General features: G+C 46.6%; 1 protein-coding gene across 4 annotated transcripts in view; it reads right to left on the reverse strand.

The window, feature by feature from the left end:
- The window catches only part of DIP-kappa (Dpr-interacting protein kappa), a 56,057-nt gene that overhangs the window by 14,414 nt on the left and 17,549 nt on the right, over nt 1-24,094 (reverse strand). For 3 of the 4 annotated variants that reach the window (XM_015179881.2, XM_001357276.4, XM_033379470.1), the window contains exons 3-8: nt 3,559-3,600; nt 2,951-3,156; nt 2,819-2,884; nt 2,697-2,736; nt 2,454-2,609; nt 2,253-2,381 (exon numbers count right to left, since the gene is read on the reverse strand). In XM_015179881.2, coding sequence (XP_015035367.2) covers nt 2,253-2,381; nt 2,454-2,609; nt 2,697-2,736; nt 2,819-2,884; nt 2,951-3,156; nt 3,559-3,600 — 639 coding nt within the window. Of the gene's footprint in view, nt 1-1,329; nt 1,708-2,252; nt 2,382-2,453; nt 2,610-2,696; nt 2,737-2,818; nt 2,885-2,950; nt 3,157-3,558; nt 3,601-24,094 lie in introns of those variants that run through there. The other variant, XM_033379471.1, reaches the window with a different exon arrangement.

Consider the following 24,094-nt stretch of genomic DNA (forward strand, 5'->3'; position numbering starts at 1 on the left):
TGGAGTAAATATCCTTGATCCTTGGTCCTTGATAAGGACTCCATCAAATCAGGGACACTTTCCGAACACAGGAAGCCATCGCATGTCCCGATCGGGCCCTAAATAACGGAGAAAACGAGACACGTATGTCTGGAGTAAATATCCTTGATCCTTGGTCCTTGATAAGGACTCCATAAAATCGGGGACATTTTTCCGAACGCAGGAAGGTATCGCATGTCCCGATCGGGCCTTAAATAACGGAGAAAACAGGATATGTATGTCTGGAGTAAATATCCTTGATCCTTGGTCCTTGAAAAGGACTCCATCAAATCAGGGACATTTTGCCGATCACAGGAAGCCGACGCATGCCCAAATCGGCCCACAAAGAGCGGAGAAAATGAATATTTTTGATCCCGGATATCCTTGGTCCTTGAAAAGGACTTCGAAAAATCAGGGACATTTTTCCGATCACAGGAAGCCGTCGCACGCCCAAATCGGCCCACAAATACCGGAGAAAACGGCCAAAATCTGAATGGGATACCAGGCGAACAGAAATCAGCAGCAAGCAACTGTAGCGAATGCAAAAAAAAATCGTTGCATACTTTTGGGGGACCACAAATTTTTTAAAAAAAAATTCAGTTACCTTCTGCTGATTTCTGTTCGCCTGGTATCCCATCCAGATTTTGGCCATTTGACGCGAGGTTTTTTCTCGTTGTACGGTGGCGCCCCTATCGGAGATTTCTTGAACTACATTTTCAAAGCCAATTTTCTTTTCTCCGTTATTTGTAGCCCGATCAGGACATGCGACGGCTTCCTGTGCTCGGAAAAGTGTCCCTGATTTAATGGAGTCCTTATCAAGGATCAAGGATCAAGGATGTTAACTCCAGACCTACATATAATGTTTTCTCCTTCATTTGTGGCCCGATCGGGACGTGCGACGGCTTCTTGTGATTGGAAAAATCTTCCTGACTTAGCGTCCTTATCAAGGACCAAGGATCAAGGATATTTTCTCCAGACACATATATATATCTTTTTTTCCTTTTTTGTCGCCCGATCTGGGCGTGCCATGGCCCCCCGTGATCAGAAATATATCCTAGATCCTTCAGAAAGGACTCTAACAACCCCTACCAACCATATTTCGTTTTCTCGGCTATTTGTGGGCCGATCTGGGCGTGCGATAGCTTCCTGTGATCGAAAAATGTCCTTGATTTGATGGAGTCCTTATCAAGGATCAAGGATATTTTCCGCAAACAAACATTTTTAGTTTTCTCCGCATTTCGTGAACCGATCTGGATGTGCCACGCCTTTTCATAATCTGGATATTTTCCCCGATACAGGATACAGCAAGGATGATTTTTCAATAGTTTTATTCATCGAATCTTAGCTTATATGGACTTAAATATAAATCTTAAATATATGGACGCCTATATCCTTAATCCTACCATAAACTAAATCTATTTAGAGTCTAGTAGCCCGCGTAGGCCCTCCCTTGGTTGCCATAGTCAAAGTCCTTGTTGTTCATGGCCAGGTTAAAGGATGACGATGGCTTGTTTGTTTCGGACCTTGCAGGGAATATGCTAGTTTCCTGCTGGGATACGATTGTGTCTGGCTGGGATAGGACTCGGTCTGTCTCGAATACGCCTCGGTAATGCTTGGATAGGACTCCGGCTGGTGGGGGAAAATCGGATACTACTCGGTTTGTGGCTAAGCGAAGGGTACGTAAGTCCTCTGTGAAGGAAGCTATATTTTAAACTTATCCACAATTACATATTGCTTCAATTATGCGTCTAGAAGTTAAAGATCAGCGTTCCGTTCGGCGGCGTGTGTATGGTTACTGACATTCCGCCAAACAAACGAAACTGGCATCGGAAGCATATACAATATAACGGTTTTCCTCAAAATGTGGGGCAACAGATTATCCATAGAATTAAGAAAACGATACATTATATGACGCCCAATCAAGGTATCTATCAATTAACAATATGACAGCCTACGAAAGCTTAGTATTTTAGAGATGCCGACACTTCAAACAAAACATTCGAATCGCCAAATAAATAAGTTATGTATAAGTGTAGAGGAAGATCAAAAGTCACCAAAGAAGCTTGTTTTTTGTTAATGTAAAATTTGTTTTTGTTTCTCTATCGTTATTAGTTTACCCATTCTGTCAAATGAATTGTTTTGAGTTAATGTATTAAATGGAAGTATTCCTTGCAGAGGAATCGGTCAAAAAAAGGTTGGTTTACTAGTTACTACGGCTACGGACATTTACTCACATTGCACTCGCAGGTGGACGCGCTTGCTAATCGAGGGCGGCACTCCGTTGGATGCAACGCACAGATATGCGGCCATGTGGAGGCGGCTCACCTTGGTGATGTGCAGCAGCTCGCCATCGACCACGTTCACTGTGGAGCAAGGTAAAAGGAAACCGCATTAAGCCATGGCCGGTTGGAATGCGGCAGGATGCTAGGGCTCACCGTGCTCCCCGCCAATTAGCATCTCCTCGCCGTCCTCGCGGCGCCACATAACATAGGGTTCGGGGTAGCCGCGTGCCTTGCACATCAGCGAGACATTCTGCCCCTCGCGCACCACCATGTCGTTGCTGGTCATGCCCTCGACAATCATTGGGGGAACTAGAGGAGAAGGAGGAGAAGGAAAGAGCAACCAATCGGTCATGCAGGGGGTCAATTGCCATCGACCCGGGAGAGTTTAATACTCACCCACCACCTGGAGATAGCCCTTCCTGGAACGCATGGGATCCTGTGAAAGGGTGAAAGGGTGAACGTGTGAAAGGGGGTTTTTATAAGCTTATTTAATTTATCAACGAGGGAGACCTACTTACCGTGTTGACCTGGCACATGTACCAGCCGCGATCCGTTTCCTCCACCTCCTTGATGTGCAGGTACCACTACGGGAGGGACCATCTTCAGTTGGGACACGAGTAGATGGGGAAAATGGCAGAAGAACTACTCACCGATCGATGGTCGTTGTAGGTGAGGCTAATGCGGCTGTTCTGCGATATGACATTGTGGTGTATGGACAGGATCGTCTGGGTGTCCACACGCACCCAGGCCACCTTGTAGCCCTTGAGGTTCTCCACGACACAGGCCAGCAGGGCGTCGCGGCCAATCGAGACGGTGACATTGGCAATGGGCTCCGCGAATCGCGGAAAGTCCGCGTCTGCAAATAGAAGGGAAATGTACACGTATTCACTCATAGAGATGCCACCCATGGGTACGCAGATTCCCGCTCAGCTCAGCTCAACTCGGCTCAGCGCAGCGAAGCAGGATTCATTTAATTTGCTTAAAAGTTTCCTGCCACATTGCACTGAGGACGAGGGCAAGCACCCCGCACAAGGCCCGGGGGCGAAAAGAAAAAAGTGCACACATATTTTCCAGCTTATACTTTGACATTCACTGGGTTCCGCTTGAGAACCCTTTCTCCTCGCACTCCCTTCACCGAGTTCCGTACTGCAGTGCGGCACATTGCGCATACGCCCCGTATGCCCCGTATGCCATTTCCCATGTGCGACGACCCCAATGAAGCGGCGACAGAGGAGAAACGAGTCACCATATTAATTACCTTCCTGTGCCGTCTGCTGGGTATCCAGACGCGTGTGTTTGCCTGCAATGGAAAAGGAAAGGAAAGGAACGGCAGGGAAGGAGCCGAGTTAGAGCATTTAATTAATTTAATTTCACTGCCGGCAGTTGTCCGGCAAAATAATTTAATTGGTGAAACACTTTTGGCCGCCCGTTTCATATGGGCAATAAATAAAAATTAATTAGCCAAGCCAGAAACTTGGACGGGGACAAGGAATTTTCTGGTCGCATGCCCGACTGCCCGGCTGCACGGCTGCCGAGCTGCAGGTTTCCGCTTCCGCTTCTGGTTCTGGCTGTCGCCATGTTTTGCTGATATGGCAGAAATTCCCGCTGTGCTTTCAGTTTTGGTTTTTGTTATTTTTAGTTGCATTTATTCCATTCATTTTATGACAAAAGTTCAAGTTTAATTGTTTTTGGCTGCGTTGGCACTTTTCCTCTAGCTGCAGCGCAAACTTTTCCTGTTTTTCCTGCCAGAAAAGTTGCAATACGAAAAAGGTGAAAGGCGCGCTGAGCAGGAGGAGTGAGTGGCTGGAAAATACTCGTAGTGCCACAGCGGATATTTTCAATAAAAAAGTTTCAGGACACCTCTGTGCAATGTTGGTTCGAATATTTGCACCTTCAAATAATTCTATACCCACTCGTAATGCATTAAAATGGTTTCCGTTGCCCCTGCCTTTGCCTGAAAGTTAATTTTGCTCCCTTTCGCTTTACTACTCTTTCACTTTGTCTCTGGACAGGCAGTCAGTGCCAATATTCGTTATAGCGCTGGACACACAGACAAATCCTTTAGCTTCATCATCGTCCTCTCCGCGACAGACACTTTACAAATGAGTTCCACAAGCATTTAAGAAATTTGAGTTAGCAGCAAATCGCATTCGCTTCGGAGAGGGGACGAGAGGAGAGCGTTTCAAACGCTCTCCTGTCCGTAAAATAAAACTGGGTAAATTGAAAAACGCTTAAGCATTTTTACAGCTTTTAACACGGCGTCGCATATTGAATTACGGTCCCTCTCCTGTGCCAGTGCCAGTGCCGGTGCCATTGCCAGTGCCTGCTCTTCCTTTGCAGCTGGACAACTGGAAAAGTTGCTTGCCACAGCTCTCTGCTGCCTGCTGCCTGCTGCCTGCTGACTGCTCTCTGTTGCCTGTTTCTTTTCCTCCTCCTCCTGTTGTATGCTTCTGCTGCCACTTTTCTACTTCACTTCACTTCTCCCACCCTGGTCCTGTCGTGTCCTGGAGCTGCTGCTGGAGCTGCTGTTTATGCCTTTTCAGCTACGAAAAAATGCTCAACACGATTTTCGCTGTTGATTTACGTTTTAGCACGTTTTTCGTCTAGTTTAGCTGGACGTTTTTTTTCCTTCCCTTTTCCTTCCCTTTTTGGTGAGGTCTTTGGTCTCTTTCAATTTCAGCGGACAGGTTGCATTCTGCAGCTTTTTGCCATTTAAATGTTTGTACTTTTTTATGTTCTGCAATTTAATGAGCAGCTTTTCACCGTCGCCCAGATTTGTCTGTGAGTCCCTCACCCTTACCAGTCGCCAGGACACCAGCTGGCCGGCCTGTCAACTTATCCGTTCTGCCACACTTACACCCACCCCCTCCCAATAAAATATGGTCAATTTAACTCTGTTCCTCCGTTTTTCAATTGATATTTCAGTCGAGTGTCTTTTTTTGATTCGTTTTTTTTCTGCCGCTTGTGTCAACATGGCTCACATGACTTCCAGTCCCCGACTCACGGTGCTCGACTCTCGACGCTTGACTCTCGGCACCTGGCAATCAGTCAGAGTTCCATTCAGGAACTGCTGCTGAAAATTCTGTTTGGCCTGCCTAAGCAAAGGGCCCTGGCCGGCCCTCACCTGCTGCCGGCCTGGTCTTTATGCAAACGCAGCTGACCATTCAATTTATCAGGCTCGACGGCGGCACGTCCACCACGTCCACCCCTCCATCCTGTTCTGTCCACCAATGCCAGTCCTAAACCGCCTTTTGGCTTTGCGCTTTGTGCAAACAAAACGCGGCTGCAAATGCCGGCACTGAAAAGTGGCAGCCACTTTCAATGAGCCTGCCCTGCGCTGCCCCGTGAGCCTGACAGCGGCCCACTTTACCCGGGTTAAACTCTTCGATACCCAGCATTCAATATAATACAGATACGAAAACTGTGACGATGGGTTTGCCATTATTTTAACTCAATATTAACTTAAAACATATCCCATTTTCATTAAATATTCTCATATCAGATATACTCTTTAGCCTGCAGATAACGACTCGAAGTACCCTATAAAAAGACACAAAAAAGACAAATAAAACGACAAATCCAACATTAAAAAAAAAACATCACAAAGCAAATTTGACAGTCACTTTTTTTGGCAAGCTGGGAGCCTCGCATACTTTTTGGAGCCTCAGATGGCGCTTTAATGTTTTATGGCTGCAGCTTAACATTTAAAGGCCGTGCAATGCATCGCATTCGCCGTGCAAATGCAAATATCTGGAGCCGTACACTTGCCACGTCTTTGGCGGCATTAAGAACGAGTCGTGAACATTTACGAGAACGCCAGGGGGAGAGAGAGAGAAAAGAGAATCGTGGGGGCGAGCGGAAGAGATGACCGGGCCAAGAGCGGCTTTTACCTTGCCGTTTTCCCAGCCTAATCTCGGCAGTCTCCACAAACCAAATGGTCGTCATAAACAATGCGCTCACACAAAAGAAAACTTTGGCCAGACGTGCTGCCTACTCGATTTTCGGCATTGTCCGCAAATAAACTGTAGACACAGTGGGGTGTTTATGCAAAACAAAGGTCAAAAGCAAGAAGAAGAATACCCATGGCACTCAGAAGTATCTCTAAAGCAAGGCTTCATCAGCCTCTTTCGGCGTCGAAAATCGTAGTTGGAAAAAATAAGATTCCATTAGGTATAAGGACGTGTCTGCAAGACATCTGACCCTTTGATTCAATGCTAAAAGGATCTGTTGAGTGTGAGCTTGGATTGCCAGAGTTCTCTATGGCAGTGTCTCTTGAATAAAAACGGGCTTGTGTTCGAAGCACAATTCGTCCGTTCCGTCCCACTGTAAGATGATTTGGTCCAGGCTGGCCTTTTCTTCTGGTTTTCCTTTTTATGGGCCCCATCTTTTTTGTGGCCATTTTTTCCGTTTATATTTCATGGCATGTATTTTGGGGCAGGGGCTGACTGTGACGGTGGAGTAGGCGGAGGCGGAGGGCTGGGAATACTTCGGCTGCCCCGTTTATTGTCGTTTATTTGTCTTTTTGCCATTTTTATATTTACGCATATAATCGCTTTCAACGCTTTCCGCCGCCTTGGGAGCTCCTTGGGAGATTCCAGGACAGCGGATGGCGAAGGGATGTCTTGATTTCGGACTGTGGACTGTGGACCGTGCGGAGCGGAGCCCCAGAAGGAGGCGCTTATAAATATGATGTTATCGCTTTTTATGGTCCATTTTTATTGCCGGCAATCAGTCTTGCGTTTTGTTTGCTGATTGCTAGCCATTATTCAAATGTATTTGTTTAATTCCCGGGGATTGGCAGCCACAAATCATTTTAAATCCGCAATATGTCAACAAATATTTGAGCAACGAGCACTTGGTCCGTTTTTATTCCCGCCCTCGAGGCGGTCCGGATCATTACGGTGGCTTACGACAGCTGTTAAATGGGTCGGGACTTGCACCACAGCTTACGGCGCATTACCAGCACCCACCCTACACGTCTACACATCCACATAGCTGCCCATTCAGTCATCCCCTTCCCCTCCCTAGGAGTAGCCTAATCAGCTGCAAGCTCATAATCACGTTGCGTATACGTAATTAGTTTAGCGTTTGACAAGGCGAGCAAATCATCGTCCGGTGAGGAGTCCCGTCTTCGCCCACTCTCTCTCCCCCCCTCTCTCTCTCTCTCGCTCTGCTGATATATGCACTTTGTTGACAAACGAGCTGATTAAATGCCAGCTCTCGGTCATTATGCAATTAAATGGCAACAGACTCTGTGGGCCAGGTCGAGCGCGCGTGTGTGTGCCGAAGGCATTAAAGACAGCGCTTATTTACCTTAAAGCTTCAACGGGAATGAAGCCTGAGTCCGAACTGCAAATTTAACCATGAGCTAAACATAAATTCCCAGCTTACCTTGCTCATAATTCCCGAGAATCAGGCAAAGGGAAAGTCGTCTCCCAGGGAAACTGTTAATCAAACTTCCATAAAAAACAGTCTGCCAACATACGAAATGCTTTGTGCAAATTGTTTACTTTTTGGCATAGAGCGAATGCCAACCAGACTCCATGGACTCCAACCCCGAGACCCCAACAGCATCATGGCACTCCTTTCACAGCATGCACACACGTGAGAGTCGACAAGCCAGAGTGAGGCATCCCGGGAGAGTGTCTCAGAATGCCAAGCAAATACTTGCCACACGATATATATAGCATGCAGAGAGGAGCCAGGCGGAGGGGCAGACATCTAGAGAGGAGACCGCAAAACGAATTGCGGATGCGGCAAAAATGCATTTCGCCAACTTGGCAGGCAAATGAACCCGAACTCCAACTGAACTGGAACTGCGATACAAGCACCCGAACATGTGAGGAGGATACTTTTGTCCTGGCCACAATCTCTGCGGATGTTACAAGTTCTTTGTTGTTTGTTGAGTCGCCGACAATGTAATCGGTTGTAAGACAATGCCGGCTTGCCATTTAAATGGTTCAATTTTGCTTCAGCCCCGGTCGATTGAGCTGCGATACAGAAAACTCATTACGAAGTTTAATTAAATCGAGTCCCGGCAACGGCAATGAGCAGGGGAAGGCGAAAATTGCATCGCACCAAGAAAACTCATTATTCATAACGACACGAAAGCACAAAACTGAAAATCTGCGTCCAGCTCCAGTGCTCCTGTTCCTGCTCCAGCTCCAGTGGCAGCGGCAGCTGCAACAGCTCAAAGCCGGCGCGTGCAGCAGCAAATAAAAACAAAAAAATATGTGAGAAAATGTGCCAGAAAGTGAGCGAAAACATAAAACATGGCAGCAGGCAAGGAGGCAACAGCGGTGTGGCTGGCATGGATGGGGATGGCACACTCTCAGCTGCAGGCTGCAGGCTGCACTCCACTTCCCGTGAGTTATTGTTGCCCGCTCGTCAGATCCAGCTTAGCTGCAGCTCGGGGTGGATGACAGGATCCTTTAGGTGTCTGGCAGGTGACTGCGGCCACCTTTAGACTGGGCTTAACGTTTAAATAAATGATGCACAAATTATGTGACTCATAAAAATCCAGCGGTAGCCTGACAAATTCAGAAACAACGATTGGTTAGTCCTGAATTAAGCATGCGAGTGCCACTCACTCACAATTCAATAACCTCGTACAATCCGCAGCTCATCAACCCATCGCTGCGATAGTCGGAAATTAAACTGCGTGGAAATTGCACGACAATCAAAAGTGCCTGACACTCTGCAGCACATTACTCATACGCCATGTCGGCGCTTCGACGAAGGGCAACACCTTGACAAGAAACGAAGCGGTGTACAAAGGAAGGGAGAGGGAAGGGAAGGATAGGGGGAGAGGACGGGGCTGAACGACACGAAACGAAACGAATCGTAAGTAAATTTATTTCAAACAATTATGTAGCAATTAACAAACAGATGACGGCAATTAAACTGCAGACAGCGAAGGGAAAGGCGAAGAGAAGAGGCTGTGGCAGTGGCAGTGCCAGTGCCGGTGGCAGTGGCAGCGGCAGAATGGCGTTGAGCTGTGTCAAGTGTTGCCATCGACAGAAGGCGGAGTGCTCGTGAGTGTGCTGCATTATTCATGCAATATTTCACACACTCACGCGCCGAGAAATGCATTTCATGTTTTCCCATTTGCAATTTCCCATTTTCCATTTTCCATTTCCCCCGAGCTGGTTAATTTTTTAATAATTCAATTGCCGTCGGCAAGGAGCTCTGGGTCTGTGCATTCACTGGACTGCGAGCCAGATTAAGTATGCGTGGTGTTGTCTTCCTGTTTGCATTGCGTGACTTAAGCGATGAGGTCCTTTGTTGAGTCATTTTCGATTCGTAGCTTAAATCACATTCTGCTGCATACTCCTAGGCGCAGCGGACGAGAGCATTTCCGGGCGCCACTTCCGGCCACAGAAACCACTTCACAAATTAAGTTGTCAACAAATTCAGCCATATCGCAACGATTCAATCTTCACAGGCCAAGCGTGGCTAACAAACACACACACACACATACATAGTCAAGCTTGGCTCAGACTTGTTAGCCGTCGCTCATGCAATAAAACGCTCCGTTTGCCCACCCGCCCCGCTCTTGTTCCTGTCGTGGCTGTTGTTGTTGATGTTGAGCCTTTTGTTTAATAAATTATGTAAAATGCGCCAAATTGAATTTGAAATTCATGCAGACATTTGCCTGGTTATGGGAATTAAGATATGTCGACAGTCAGACAGACAGACAGAAAGTCCTGGGAAAGAGGAAAGCGGAAAGCGAAATGCGGAATGGGAACTGGGGACTGAGAGTGAGCCCGAGAGCAGACAGTGGGCCAATAGGGCCCCGTCGCTTTCCTTGTTTTCAGCTTGGCACGTACAGACATTTAACATATGTACATATGCCAGGGATTCTATTCCGGCAGCTGGGCCGTGGAATGCGGGGAAATCGTTTACGGACACGGACACGGACACGGCTTAGGGCGGCTATTAGGCGCAGCGCGAATTTGTTGAAAATAGGTGTGAATGGGGCTTATTAAATGTTATAGAATAAATATTCATGTTTATTTAGATCACGTAAAGGGTTGAAGAGGAATATTCTGTTTAGCATTCATACCGAATTAAACGTGACAGCTTAGGGGCTTCCAGAAATCAGCTAATGAGAGTTTGTTTGGCCACAAATATCGACCAAATTGGACCATCAACGCAATGACATTTATTATTATTTATTTTGGAATTACTAGCACAAAACTTTGTTCACTTTTTGAAAATCCAACCCATTCTTAAGGCCTCCACTTTCATAGACTCTCTGTTAGATCGCAGTACATCAGCGGGCCGAAACTTTTGCCACAACTGTCTTTACTGAACCATAAAGCCAGGCCATGAGCCCCAGAAAGTCAGGGTCGCAGGCCAAACAAATGGGACTGCATAAAAAGTAATGGCATTGCATTGTGGGCGCCGATTCAAGGACACCGAGCACCGCCGAGCAGGGCTGTGCAATCGTAAACATAATTTACATTGAGGAGCAGCCAGCAGGACTTAAATTCGCAGAAAATAATAATTAGGCTCGGGCTGAATGGCAAGTCCACGTCCTTGGACAAAACAAAGGACCAGAACGGACTCCTTAGAATTGCAAATGAAGTGTGAACCAGAGTTTGTGGCTTCTCCTTTTTGGCCGTGGCCGGGGCGGGGGCGGGGGCCGGGGCTAAAACAAAGGCCCGTCGAAAAAGAAGCAAAAGAATGTATCTTGCGAGACATTATTAAAAGTTTTTCTTTTCTTTTCCCTTTTTTTCCCGGGGAAAGGCTACTTTCGGGGCGGTCATTTACATTAACATCCTTTCATCCTGTGTTGACAAAAATATCAAAATGAAATTGCTGCATAATTTGTCCTTTCCGCCTCCATGCCACAGCGCCACCGCACCACCGCGCCACCGCACCGAAGCGTCTCCGTTTCTGTTTGCCGAGTGTCTTTGGGGAAACTTTTCTATTAATTTTTGTGGCTGTCATTTGGCGGCCAGCAAAGTGTAAATAAATACAACCAACTCCCCTCTGCCGTCGGTGTCTTGAACAATTTCTTATCTTGGCGGCCGACGAAGCGCAAACTTAAATTAAAATGTTGGCAGGACATTCGTTGAATTATTCAGCAACTTTCTGGCCAGCAACTCTTTGGCTTTTTATTTTGCGGCCAGTTGCTTTTGTTGAAGGCAAATGTAAATTTTTATTTGTCCCCCAGCTCCCCCGACATCTGTTTCAATGTCTTTGGAGGGTTCCACGGTCCACGTTGCCGCTGCTGAAGGTGGAGCTTCAGTAATTAAAAATCAACAGCAAACGGCAGGGACTGTGACTGTGGGGGGGGGCATGATTTCTTTTCACGGTTTTAAAGTCACAGTTATTAACTGAGATCTGGGCATTGGTTTGCGGCTCTGATTACGGCTACTCGTATATATACTAGGAGCATAAATAAGCAAAGCTTTGAGCAGACTAAGAGGAGCGACTAGTAGGATAGTACTTAACATTTTCACAGAATCAACATTCCGCAGCATTAGTTTTACTTTTGTTAATGAAAGGTTGAAAAATGCTCTTCTCATAATTGAAAACATTCCAAATTCATCCCATAAATGTGGCTAAAAGCAGTTTTACTCAAAGGATTTTACAATGCTTTCGAATTGTGAAATAACTTATTGTTTGTTTTTTCGATGGCTCAAAGGAATCACATATTAATATTGCACAGATACCTCCATGCTTTCGAGTGCTGAGCCAACAACAAAATCAGCAATGTGCAAAAACCGATGGGTTATTTAAGCATCAAACAAAAGTTTCAAGGGCCAAAACTAAAATCTTAAATCAGAAATTAAATCTAATCAACCGAAAGTTTCAAGTGGAAAAGTAGAATCTTCGAGTTTCATTCAGGCAAAGTATGAGGCCGAGGCAACGGAGAGTATTAAATGAACTCAAAATAAGGCTCAGTCTGCGAGGAAGGTTCGCCTCGTCCTTGCGTTGGAGAACCGTTTAACTTAAATTGTCGTAAATTTCAACAGGCTGTCGCCGAGGAGGTGCAAAGCGGCAGCAGTAACAGCGGGCATAAAAAATGTATGTGGCCAAGTTGCCTTCAATCTGGCAAGTGGATGAAATCCCATTTCTGGCCCCTCAAGCATCGATACTGGCGTAAACGGCGAAGGAGAGACGGGGGAGAGACGGAGCTGGCAAAGGCCAAAAAGCCAAGCATCCGGCTTTTCACTTTACTCTGCCCTGTGTGTCCGCTGGGCATAATTTCCCAATTGCAGGCGAATGTGGCACACACAGAGATCCACAGACCCGGAGAATACGCAATCCCTTAGCCAGGCCACCTCGCAGCCATTCCCTCTTCAATCAAGCACAATGAGCCGTTGAATCTCCAAAGCACACTCCTTGCCCCCCACACTCACACACACACACACTCATAAAACAACACTTTGGCACGGTCAGTTACGTTTACGCATTGGCCACGCCACGCCCCGTGCCACGCCCTGTCTACAGCGGAACGCCCCTTCGGCCAATTGCCCACTGCCCCACTTGTTATTTATATTATGACCACTCACAGTTGTTGGCTCATTGTCATAAATTTCTTCAAGTGTTTGCTCTGTGGCCTATCAAAAAAATAAGGAAAAAGAAAGCAAGACTATGGCTTCCGGGGCCGAAGCTCTAAATACCCTTTCGATGCTTTTCGATGCTTTTCGATGCTACTAGACGATACAGTGATCTAAAAGGGGTAAGGCCCCTTTTGTGACTACTTTGCAGAGAATGCGACAGACTTTGATGTCGATAATGGTTAAAAAGGCAACAAGAATGTGGTAATAACCAGGATACCTTCTGCCAGATCGAGGGTAGGTGTATGTATAAAAAGGCAAAGATTTTCTCGGCTGTTTGTAAAATGTTTGCCTGTTTGTTGTTTGTTCCCCTTGCCCTTCCCGTTCTGTTTCTTTTTTGTTGTTTGCACGGGGCCCAAGGGCCTTTGTAGCTAGCACAATGGCAGCCTCTTGGCCAATTTAATAAATTCCATAAATTGTTTATGTTTAGCTTCAAGTGATGTATGTACGTATGTCTGGGGGTGTCTGTGTCTGCGGCTGGGCTGCTGGGCTGCCGCCTGACTCTAGACTGTTGACTGACATTGTTGACTGTTTAGTTGTCGGCCAGCTTTGACGTTTGAGGAGGAGCACTGCTGTGCACTCTATTTGCATTTGGAAGCCATCAGAGAGCAACAAAGCGAATTATGTCAATGGAACGAAGCTGCAGGGAACTTTTGAGGGCGCTCGGAATGGAATGGCAAATGATGATTGAAAAGTTTCCTTCTAGCTTTTAATCCCAGCAATTGCTAGACCCGATTCGCAAATGTTCCCCCAATTAAAAACCCTAATGCCCGTACAACTTTAACTTTAATTCTGCACACACACGCACTCGTCTTTCCGTTCAAAAGGTGGCTTGGCTGCAATTTAATTACACTCCAGTCAGGGCACGAACCCATACCACATTTTGCACCTACCAGAACTGGCAGACCTAGCAGACCTACCAGAGGTTGCAAAGTTTTCAACACCCTCGATGGAAGTTTCGGTGTGGCTCCTCGATCCCAACATGCTCGAGCAGCCACTAAGCGCATAATCTTGTAAACTTGGCAAAAATGCTTCAAATGCCATAACTAAAATAAGCAAGCGCCCTGCGACCGAGACAGAGACAGAGACAGAGAGAGAGACTGAGATAGTGGCAAAGGCAGGCAGGGTAAAGGGCGGCCAGGCAGGCAAAACATATTATCCCGAAGGGCAGAACCAGATTCCGAGCATGGCTTTCTTTGGCAAAGTTTCTGCAATGGCGCTGCTGCTGCCGCTGCTGGTGCAAGTGCTTGATGCAAATTATTTGGCCCGGAGGTTAACTAGGGTCGTTTAGCAAATGCCTAGCACACACAAAAAGACGCAGCATCCAGCACTGGGCTGCTAGAGATGGGTACTCTTAATATAATTCTATCGTGACTTATACGGGCAGCAGCAAAAGCTCCACAGCAGGCGTGATTACTCACTTCACGCGCTTGTCCCTACATCTTTTTATGAGCCCTTGAGGCATTGGCATTCATAAGAGCGAGCCAGGCCTTTTTCTGTGCCCAACGCCCGGTGCCCGACGACGCTGGGAGGACCAAAAGGGGTGCCAACTAACCACAGTCTGAGCTCCAGACCCATACACAGCTGCAACACCGACTCCGACTGCGACTCCGACCCGATTGCGACTCCAACAACAATGACAAGTACAATAAATGCCTTTCAACTGCGGTTTCACATGCACTTGAAGTGGAGTCGAGTAGGGAATGCGGAATGGGGAACGGGGCATGGGGGGAATGGAGCTGGGCCTGAGAAATGGGGTTAGGCCGGGGGTGTGTCATAAGCCTCAAGTGCAATTTGAAGTGAAGTGCCTCATACATCTGAAGTATGATAGTTCGGGGTGTTGGTCTGTCTGCCTGCCTGTCTTTCTGTCTGTCTCTGTTTCAGTCTGTGGCTTTATTTTACTTGTGGAGCTCCATGTTAGGCTGCTCTTAATGAAACTTTATCCCTGGAGTGCTAAAAGTCTTGCCATCTGGCCAGGTTCTATCCGTGCAGATGCAGGGGGATCCCCTCTCTCTCCCCTCTCCTCTAGTGTCTCTCTGTGCTGCTAGAAACCAGATGCATTCGAGTATTGCCTGCATCTGAGTCCGTGTCCGTGTCGGTGTCGGCATCTGTGTCTGTGTCTGTGTCTGTGAATTGTGGTTGCACTTAATTTTCTGTGCTCAGTGCAGGCCAGTTGATGGCTGGGGTCTGCTCTTTCTCGCCTCGCCATTGGATCATATTTAAACTAATTAAATTGTTAGATGTATCAAAAACGACGAGTAATACAGATATACCTATAATGAGACACATAGCTCCCGCTCTCGCTCCCGCAACAAGTTACTATTTCTTTTCTACAATTCTATAATTATCCAATAGTCTGAGTCCATATAATCTGCCACAAACCACTTCACGGATAGAAGGAATGGGCCACTTGGAGGAGCGAACAAAATAAAACATCAACTGCAATTAGTTGAGCAATCGAAGGCGGATGGGGGGAATAACAAAGTTCTTTTGGCCAACATTTGCCACCGATTGACTGGCAGTGGGAATCAAAGCTCCGCCAAGGATCCTGGCCTTAGGAGACCTGCGGGCGGGCCAACAGAGTTCCCTCTCAGTGTGGGCTGAGACGTGAAACTCTAATTAAGATTGATGTGTTTATGTTCTCGCGTTTGGCAGTGAATGTGTTCGGCTCTGGGCCGGCAGCCCCTGCCTGCCTTGCCTGACTGACTGACATTCGTGTCTGCCATGTCTGCCGTGTCTGTCTGGCCGGAGGGACGGAGAGCCGGAGAGCTGGAGAGCCGGAGGCCCGTAGGCCACCTGAAGTCAGAGTTCGTTTTCATTTTCAACTTTCTAAAAGTGGATTTTCCTCCCGATGCCTTTGTAATTATTGATGAGCTTCGATTTGACTTTTGGTTTCAAATATATTTACGTAATTAGTCCATCCAACCGCCCCTACAATAATCTGAAGCGATTTCTTTCGTTGTATTGGAGTTCCCTTAACTTTAATTCAACTTCGATTTGGACTTCAATTTCCTTGAATCCCTCCTGTCTCGTCCCCAAATCGACGAGTCTAGTCAATCAAAATGCCATGGAAGCAGAAGCCTGGAAGCCTGGCAATCGACGAACTGATTGACATGCACAAGAAAAAGGAAGGCTCGCTCCATTGGCTCTCGGTGTGGGCGTATGCAAATTGCAGTCACTGTGGCTGACTGGGGAGCTGTATCCGTGTAGCCGTGTATCCGTTTGTCCGTGTATGTGTGCTGGAGTGGAATTTCATGGCTGCTGTGGTTAACCGCCTGACCAGGAGTCATTGTCGCCCACTGGCCGACCAGGTGTCTGGTCCGTCTTTGAGACTCATCAACTTCAATTGGCTTTAATGGCTGGTGTCGGACAGGCTGGTGTGATGGAAGCCATAAAGCTGGAAATTAAATCGAAATTCTGCAACATTCTCCATTGAACTGAAATTGAACCTTACTTTTTCTTGCTGCACAGCTCCATACAGCTGCTCCATTTAGCAGCCCTCAACAGTAGACTGCACTCGTGTAATCCCATTTCCAATCACTGCCAAACTCTGGCTCCATCGAAGTATCAATAAAAGCAATTAAATTTTCTATTAACGAAATCAACTGTGGCAAATGCGGTCGAGGCGGCGACGACAACACCAGAATGGGAAACCAAAACCCCCCACCCCCGCAATGCAAGCCGAGCCACGCGGTCCGACAACATCATCAATATCATCCACATCATGAGCATCCCCATCATCATAATCATCCTCCGTCCCCATGCCCATCCCCATCCCCATTCCCATCCCCATCCCCATCATCATCAAAATCAACAAGCAGCGCACCATCTATAAAAACAATCACAACCAGGCAGGCAGCGGCATTCCCAAACCACTCCCAGAGCAAAGGCAACTCCATGGCAAACGCCATGGGAGGGAGTTCATCAAACCTAGCGGCAAAAGCGAAAATAAACCCAAGGTGCGGTGGCGGGGGGGCCTTTTCTTCCTGTACGAGTTTATGTATGTCTGTATGTGTGTGTGTGTGTGTACATGTGCGCGTTATTGTTATTGCTTTTTGGCCATCTTCGCTGCCACCCTCCACACCCGCCCAGCACGGTGCAGCCCTTCTGCTGTGCCCCGCTGCAGCATGCGTCTATTTGGAGTCCAAAGAAAAAAGACTCGTAATTTTGGTTTTCCTTCCTTTTTTTGGCGTTGTTTTTGGCTGCCTGCCAAAAACCTCTTCATCATCAAAAAACATGAGGGGCGGCCAGGCCATAGGCCCAGGCTCTGTAAAATTAACATAGAGGGAGAGCGCAAAAGAGCGACAGAGATATAAGACTACAAAGAGACAGAGACAGAGACAGAGAGTGAGAGAAACAAGGCAGAGGCAGAGGCAGAGGAAGAACAATTTGCGCCTTGTAGGCGGCTCCAGGATGTGCAGCATATGAATGGAAATGCTACTCGTACCCGAAATGCTGATGAAGTTGGCCGTTGCCAGGGATTCATGGACTCCACTCCAGTCATTCGAGGAGTGCACTTCACCGTGGGGGAGCAAGGAGGAGCAAGATATTAGGAGTTGGGTTGGACCCTCTGCTCTATGAGAAATTATGAATCCAAGAGCCACGATTTTCCCCAGTTCGGTTTGAGGTCTCAAGCCTGATGGAGTGTGGGAGGGAATATGGTATGGAGAGGAGTTAAATTGCTCGAGTAAAATTCAATTCACTTTCCCTATATTTTCTATATTTTAGTTCCAAGTTTTATAGCACACTTAACAGCATTTCGTGGAGCATCATTAAGAACAAACACTTCAATTTAAATATCATACTTTGCGGCGCAGATCAAACCATTGCGATGAAACCCAATCAGGTGGGAACATTAAAGTGTTTACCATTGGAAAAGCCTTAACTGAATGCTTTCCGGGCAATTAAATAAACACAATTTTCAAATTGTGTTTAAAGTACATCCAGATCCGCTCAGAAGGCTGCTTAGAGAGCGAGTCGTCCAGAAAAAGGCGCTTAGCTTCCGGTCAAATACACAAAGACACACACACACACACAGACACCCACTTGAACTTCAACCTATGAGATCCGCAACCTTCAACCCGGTCTAGGGCCTTGGGGCCCTGGCACGTCCACGTTCGACTGCGAAATTTACTTAGCCCAAATAGCCCAAAGTCCACGTCCAAAAGAGGCAAAGTGTGAAAAGCCGACGAAATTTTGTTATCTAAATGCGCGTTGAACTTCTCGAGCGAAAGGATAGAGAACGGAATACAAAAGGCTGGTCCGGACCCTTGGACAAAGGATATACAGCCACACGCACACAGACATGGCCTGAATGCGCTTATTAAAATCCTTTTAAAACTGTAACGACTGCCGGCTGGAAAATCAATTAAGTCGAATACACTTCCTTGAGGATAATTGCTTTCGGAACGGGATCTGCCGCCAGCTAAAAACTTTTGTCGAAATCAACTTCAGCTCCAATAACGAGTTAAGCGAAGCGTGAAGGCCTAATGGCAATTTTTACAATCCATGGCCAAAAAGGTTGTTATGAGATGGTGGTTTCATGCATGTTACTTTAAATAAATATTTACAATAATAGATACAAATAATCCAGATAGGTCTTTGAATAAATATTTCTATTGAGGACAATCTATTCAACCACGTTTGGAATATACAATTTAAAGGGAATTGTAGAACCCTTTAAAGTGTCAGTAAGAGATATTTTTGTGCCCCTCTGGGAGTACGGGGAATTGCCTAGTCGATCCCACTCGCCTTTACACTGTTTTGGCATAAATTCAAATTAAGTGCGCTCCAGATTCTCAAATTTCCTCAAATTGTTAAACTTTATAAAGTTGGTTAATTAATTTGGCTGTTTAGAGGGCGTCGAGTCTCGGGGCGGAACTCGTGTTTGTGTCTGCCTCTGTCCCCCCAGCGTCTAAGTGATTTGTTAATTTGTAATAATACGGACAGGACACCGACTGGTTACCGCAATTAACGATAATGAATGGGCTGTTGCATTCGATTTTCCAGCATTCATTCCAGCCGGCTATTAGCCGTAATTGTAGACTTTCAACAGGAGCAAACGCCAGCGGCAACGCCAAAGTGAAATTAGCATGCCCAATGGGCATAATTTGCGAGAAGAAGGCCAAAAGTCCTCCCGTGCAACAGGGACAGAGAGTCGAGTGTTCGTGCCCCCCCCCCCATGCCCGTATATATTGCGGGGGCGTGGTCCGTACTCTGATTGCCCCGCCGTGTTTACAAGCGTTAAGCGGAGCGCCATTAAATGTTATGGCCGTGTGGAAAAACATGAGCAAATGCCGGCTGCCAATGTCCAACAACCAGGTGATAAAGTGTCGAATGTGGCTTGTCCTGGCCAGCCGACAGGAGAATCGATTAGGAAATGGAAGAGTGCAGCGTGGAGTGGAGTGCGGGCCAGCTGTGGATGCCACACTGCATTGAGCTTAGTCAAGAAATGCCAGAAAGTGGAATAGAAGGAATATAAGCCTGTGGAAGAATGCAAAAAAATGGATGCTTGGGTAGAAAATCAAAAAGTTTAATGCAGAAATTGAAAAACTTACTGAACAGCAGCAAAGATGGCTTCTTTAGAGAAGAGTGACTTACCTGCAAATAGAAAGTAGATAGAATTTAGTTGAATTTAACTAAATACAACTTAAACAGAGTCAAGCAAATAGCAAAGAGTGAAAGTATGCCTGTATTTTTAGAAGCTCTTATTTTTTCCACAGACAAGAATAAACTTCAACTCCAGGACTGGTACACTCGTACAAGTGAATCCTTTATAGGACGCTTGATTTCATTCACTGCTTACGTATTTAAATAAACTCCACCCCGGGGCTACTTAGCATGCATGTGGATATACGGATGAAGAGTACGGATAAGACTGGAAGCCGGAGGAGTGGGACGCAGAGCAGGAGGTACAGCACGCTAGTGCAATGCTGTGGGTAGCCGCAAGTTTACTGTAGCATAACTAAAGAGCAAATGGGGAATCGGGGCGCACCAGGGGGGGTATCGATTAAGCCGGCGAACGGGGAGGAGGGGAGGAGGGGAGAACCGCAAGCGCTGAGCTTGCTGCATGGGGCAAGCACAAATAAATGGCCAGGCCACAGAGTGGCCATCGAGGCAGCAATTAAAAAGCCCCACTGCTGGCAAACAAGGGAGCAGCTAATGCTCTGCCTCATTGAGTCATTAATTTTCAGGAAAGCCAAAGGTAAGATATGGCACTGACAAGTGCGAATGGGAGGGGTGGGGCAGCCTTGCAACCTTTGCAATTTGTCCCCATCGATTAGTGTCCGGCGCACATCGTCTCTGCCTGACAGCCTGACAGCCATGTCCACGTCTATTATTTTCAACTTAACGTGGCGCGCGCCTCTGACAATTGCCCAGGACATTTGCCCCGCCCACTGTCCGCTGCCCACTACCCGCCCCTACATTTCCAATGGCGCCCCCTACCCCCCACAAAGGGCGACACAATGCGACTTGCTCACCGCAAAAGCTGCACAATGGCCGACCTACAACTCACTTCCTTCCGCTGTATGGGGCCACGCCCGTCTTGCCCTTCCCCCATCCGCCCCCCCCCTACTTTGTTGCTTCCTCCAAACACTGCCACATTCCACTCCCTCCCAACCAGCCAGCTGGCCGCTTGCCTCACCCTTCTTCGTAATATCTTTAAGGTTTTTCTGTTTGGCTTTTTTCCTTCTTTTTTTTTTTTTTTGCTGCCGCTGGCCAACGTGTGTCCAGCGGAAATGACAACGACAGTGGCAATTACATTGTTGCATGACACAAATAGTGTTGCCTACAACAACGACAAACGAAACCGACAACAACAACGGCCGCCAAGACAGGGACAAGGTATAGGATAGTGTGAATGCACTGTGGCAACGATGTTTCAACCTACGGATACCCTATATCCCATGGCTACCCAGGGAATACCTTCATTATTGACTTCATCCGGGACTCGATTCTCTTGGATGGCAGACAGAAAAGTCACCCATTGGTCGTGTCCACTAATCAACGCACAAAAGAGCATGCACCGAGCATGCCCTCTGCCACCTCATGGGTCGCTGGCGGCAGGAGGTTCAAAAAATAAAATTTTCCTGTCCATGTGCAGCAACACGATTGTGTGTCTGTCTCCGGCCCGGTGTTTGTGGGAGGGGCGGGGCGTTTGTTGCAGAGGTAAAAATTTAATTGATGTCAGGTCGTAAAAAATGCGGCAAGTTCACTCGCTTTAAACGCGTGGCTGACCCGCCAGCGTTTATTTAATTGTTATCAAATGTCCTTCCTTTCAGTCCACGATCCGTGCCGTATAGCGTATGCCGTATGGCGTCTGCGGCATGCCGTGTGTCCTGTGTGCATGTTTATCGTTTGTCCTTTGTCCGAATGGAACCCATTGGCCATTCTCCATTCAACATGGCCACTGCCACTGCCACTGCCATGGCCGAGTGCCAAACTAATTGCTACAAATTAACGCCTTTATGCCCGGGCCAGCTGTGCGTGGATCTGCCAAGTCCCCAGCTCCAGCTGGGCCTTGCCTTCGGCCCTTCGTGCCTTCGCCTGGTCCTTTGCCCCATCCCTTTGCGTGTGCAACTCAATTATGCCACAATACACATTAATATGGCGCCTAAATTTGGTTCAATCGTTGACAACTCGGAATGCCTTTCGGCAGTATTCCAATTGTGATACTTACGATGAATCATCTGTCCGCCAAATGCCAATCGAATGGCTATAGAATATCATACCATACAAAAACCATTAAATACAAAATGGATTCTAAACTTTTACAAACTTTATTTCAAGTTAAATTCTCTCATGAATACCTTTCAGGAGTTATGGAGAACTTGTCCAAGTTTGTCAAGACTCGTTTCAGTTTTAAACGGATTTAATTATTTTGCTTCTAATGAATCCAATAAATAATAAACACTCCGTTCATTTCAATTTCCGGAAATGTTCTTTGCCGAATATTTGTTGCACCTGCTTCGAAAATTATAGATTTGTTGCTTGTCGAAATAAATCAAAACTTTGGCCAATAAACAAAGTGAAAGCCGCATTAAATTTTTGCCAGACTTCCAGCTATTTGAAGGGTCCGAGCCAAGGGAAGGAGCAACAGCCGGAGCCCCCTTATCCGTTGCCACACAATTTGTGCCACTTAACACCTCGCTGGCTGCCAGTCGAAGCGCAACAAATCGTTTATTTTGAATTATTTTAATTTAAGCATTTTTCTTGTTTTGGTTTCCTTCTTTTTGCCGTATTTTGCTTCTGCCTTTGACAAAATATTAGACAAATTTTGTGCGCTTGTTTGCATTTTCTCCAGCTGTGATTTGTTTTATTTTTTGTGTGTATTATTTTTTCCTTTTTACCCCGGGCCAGAAGAGGGACTGCGACAGACGACAGACGACAATTTGTGTCGCTCGGTTGTCAGGACAACAACAACAACAAGAACAAAAACAACAGCAACGGCGCGTATACGTAATAATAAATGAGAAGTGGAAAAGTTTCGCCGCCGCCGTGCTTATTGTCAAGCTCGGCCAGGCCATAAAAAACAAACTTCAATAGCAATAAGGCGACAAAAAAGAGCAAAAAAAAAGAGCGGAAAAAAGAAAAGCTGCCGGACCAAAGGAACATCGGGGCTGAAACAAAAACAGCAGCAGAAAAAGTTCAAGGCACTGACTTTATAGCTGCAATAATGCCCAAAGAGGACCGGACCTCTCTAGCTGGCGGGGGGGCGAAAAAGGTGAGCCACACGCCAACAACATCAGCACACAAAACAAAGCCAGTTGCAGCCAACACCGCCAGTGGCAGTGGCAGCGGCAACGGCAGGGGGCAAGAAGCCGGAAGGTGGGGCAGGAGATATGTGGCAGGAGGAAGCAGGCAGGAAGCAACAAGGCCACGCCATACCGCGCCAATGTGTTGAGGCACTTTGGCGAGGTAACGAAATGTAACAAAGTGCCGGGGCGTGGCGGGTTGGAGCAGACTGGGGACGGCCATCGGGAGAGGAGATGTGGTGTCGGTAAGGACTAAGGACTAAGGACCAAGACTATCGTATCGGGTTAGGTTTGTTATGTGGCCTATGCCGGAAATTTGTGTTTAGAAGGCCGTTGGCATTGTTCTTGTTGCTCTTTTTTTGTGTCCAAGCTCAAACGATTTTACAACGTGTGAGGACATACATTAATGATCAGCTTTATATCATTAAAATTAGTTCTTTCAGCCGCTTCCACCTTAATTTCTTGCTGTCCTTTTAAAGATTGGAGTTTCTAACAGAATCTTGATTTGCCACGACTATTAGAGGACTTCCTTATTGGGGAAGGAAGTTTGGACAGACGACAGGAATTTTCCAAATGAAATAGACTCTTAATGTTGCAGAACAAAACTCCCCAAGTTTTAAAGCCAAAGGTTAAACGGTTAAGGGCTAAAGACTGAGCTCACAGCCTAAAACGGGGATTATCAAAGCCTTTAATGGATATTTTAATAGTTTTTCCATGTAATATTATTTCAAGAGGCCTCTTCGTTAGATCAGAAAAAATCGCATGACACGTGCCGCGACACTATGATACTACTACTATATGTAATCCCTCCGGAGAGATATGAAAGATAACCATCATCACTTTCGGTTTTCTCGTATCTTCAAGATGTGGCTGACACAGGAGTTTCCATTCAAATTTTGTTTGTTTTATCTCCAGGCTCTGACAGACACGACCATATAGAAAGGAAATGCTTCCTTCCGACTGGTTTATGAATCTACACGACTTTAATATATCTCTGTTCTCCCAAAAAACATTTGATCGATGACGTTTTATCAGATTATTACCCATTCATTGACTCACATTAACTTGAAGCCAAATGCGCCGATGGCATTTCAATAATTTAATATTTATCTACGTGGAGAAGCGATATTAATGACCCGGCCCGGTCATTGCCAGGGCAATGACAAAAGGACAACGATATTCAGGGGCACGCACAGCCAAGTAAAACGGACCACAATCCCCATGGACCTGGGACATGGGGGCAGGCCCTCCAGGTAAGCAAACAAGCAAATAAACAGACACGGAAAACGACAAGGCAGCCCCAACACTCCGTCCGACAGAGTGACAGACTGATGGGCAGGCACCGGCCCAGGGCACATTAATAATGTCAATAGAGAGACAATAGTTGAAAATTAACAAATGAATTGAAATTACTTAAACAAACTCATTAGCGTGTGAAAGTCAAAGGCCTGTCATAGTCCTGCAG

This window comes from Drosophila pseudoobscura, chromosome 4 (genome assembly GCF_009870125.1).
Source record: "Drosophila pseudoobscura strain MV-25-SWS-2005 chromosome 4, UCI_Dpse_MV25, whole genome shotgun sequence".
Lineage (NCBI taxonomy): Eukaryota > Metazoa > Arthropoda > Insecta > Diptera > Drosophilidae > Drosophila > Drosophila pseudoobscura.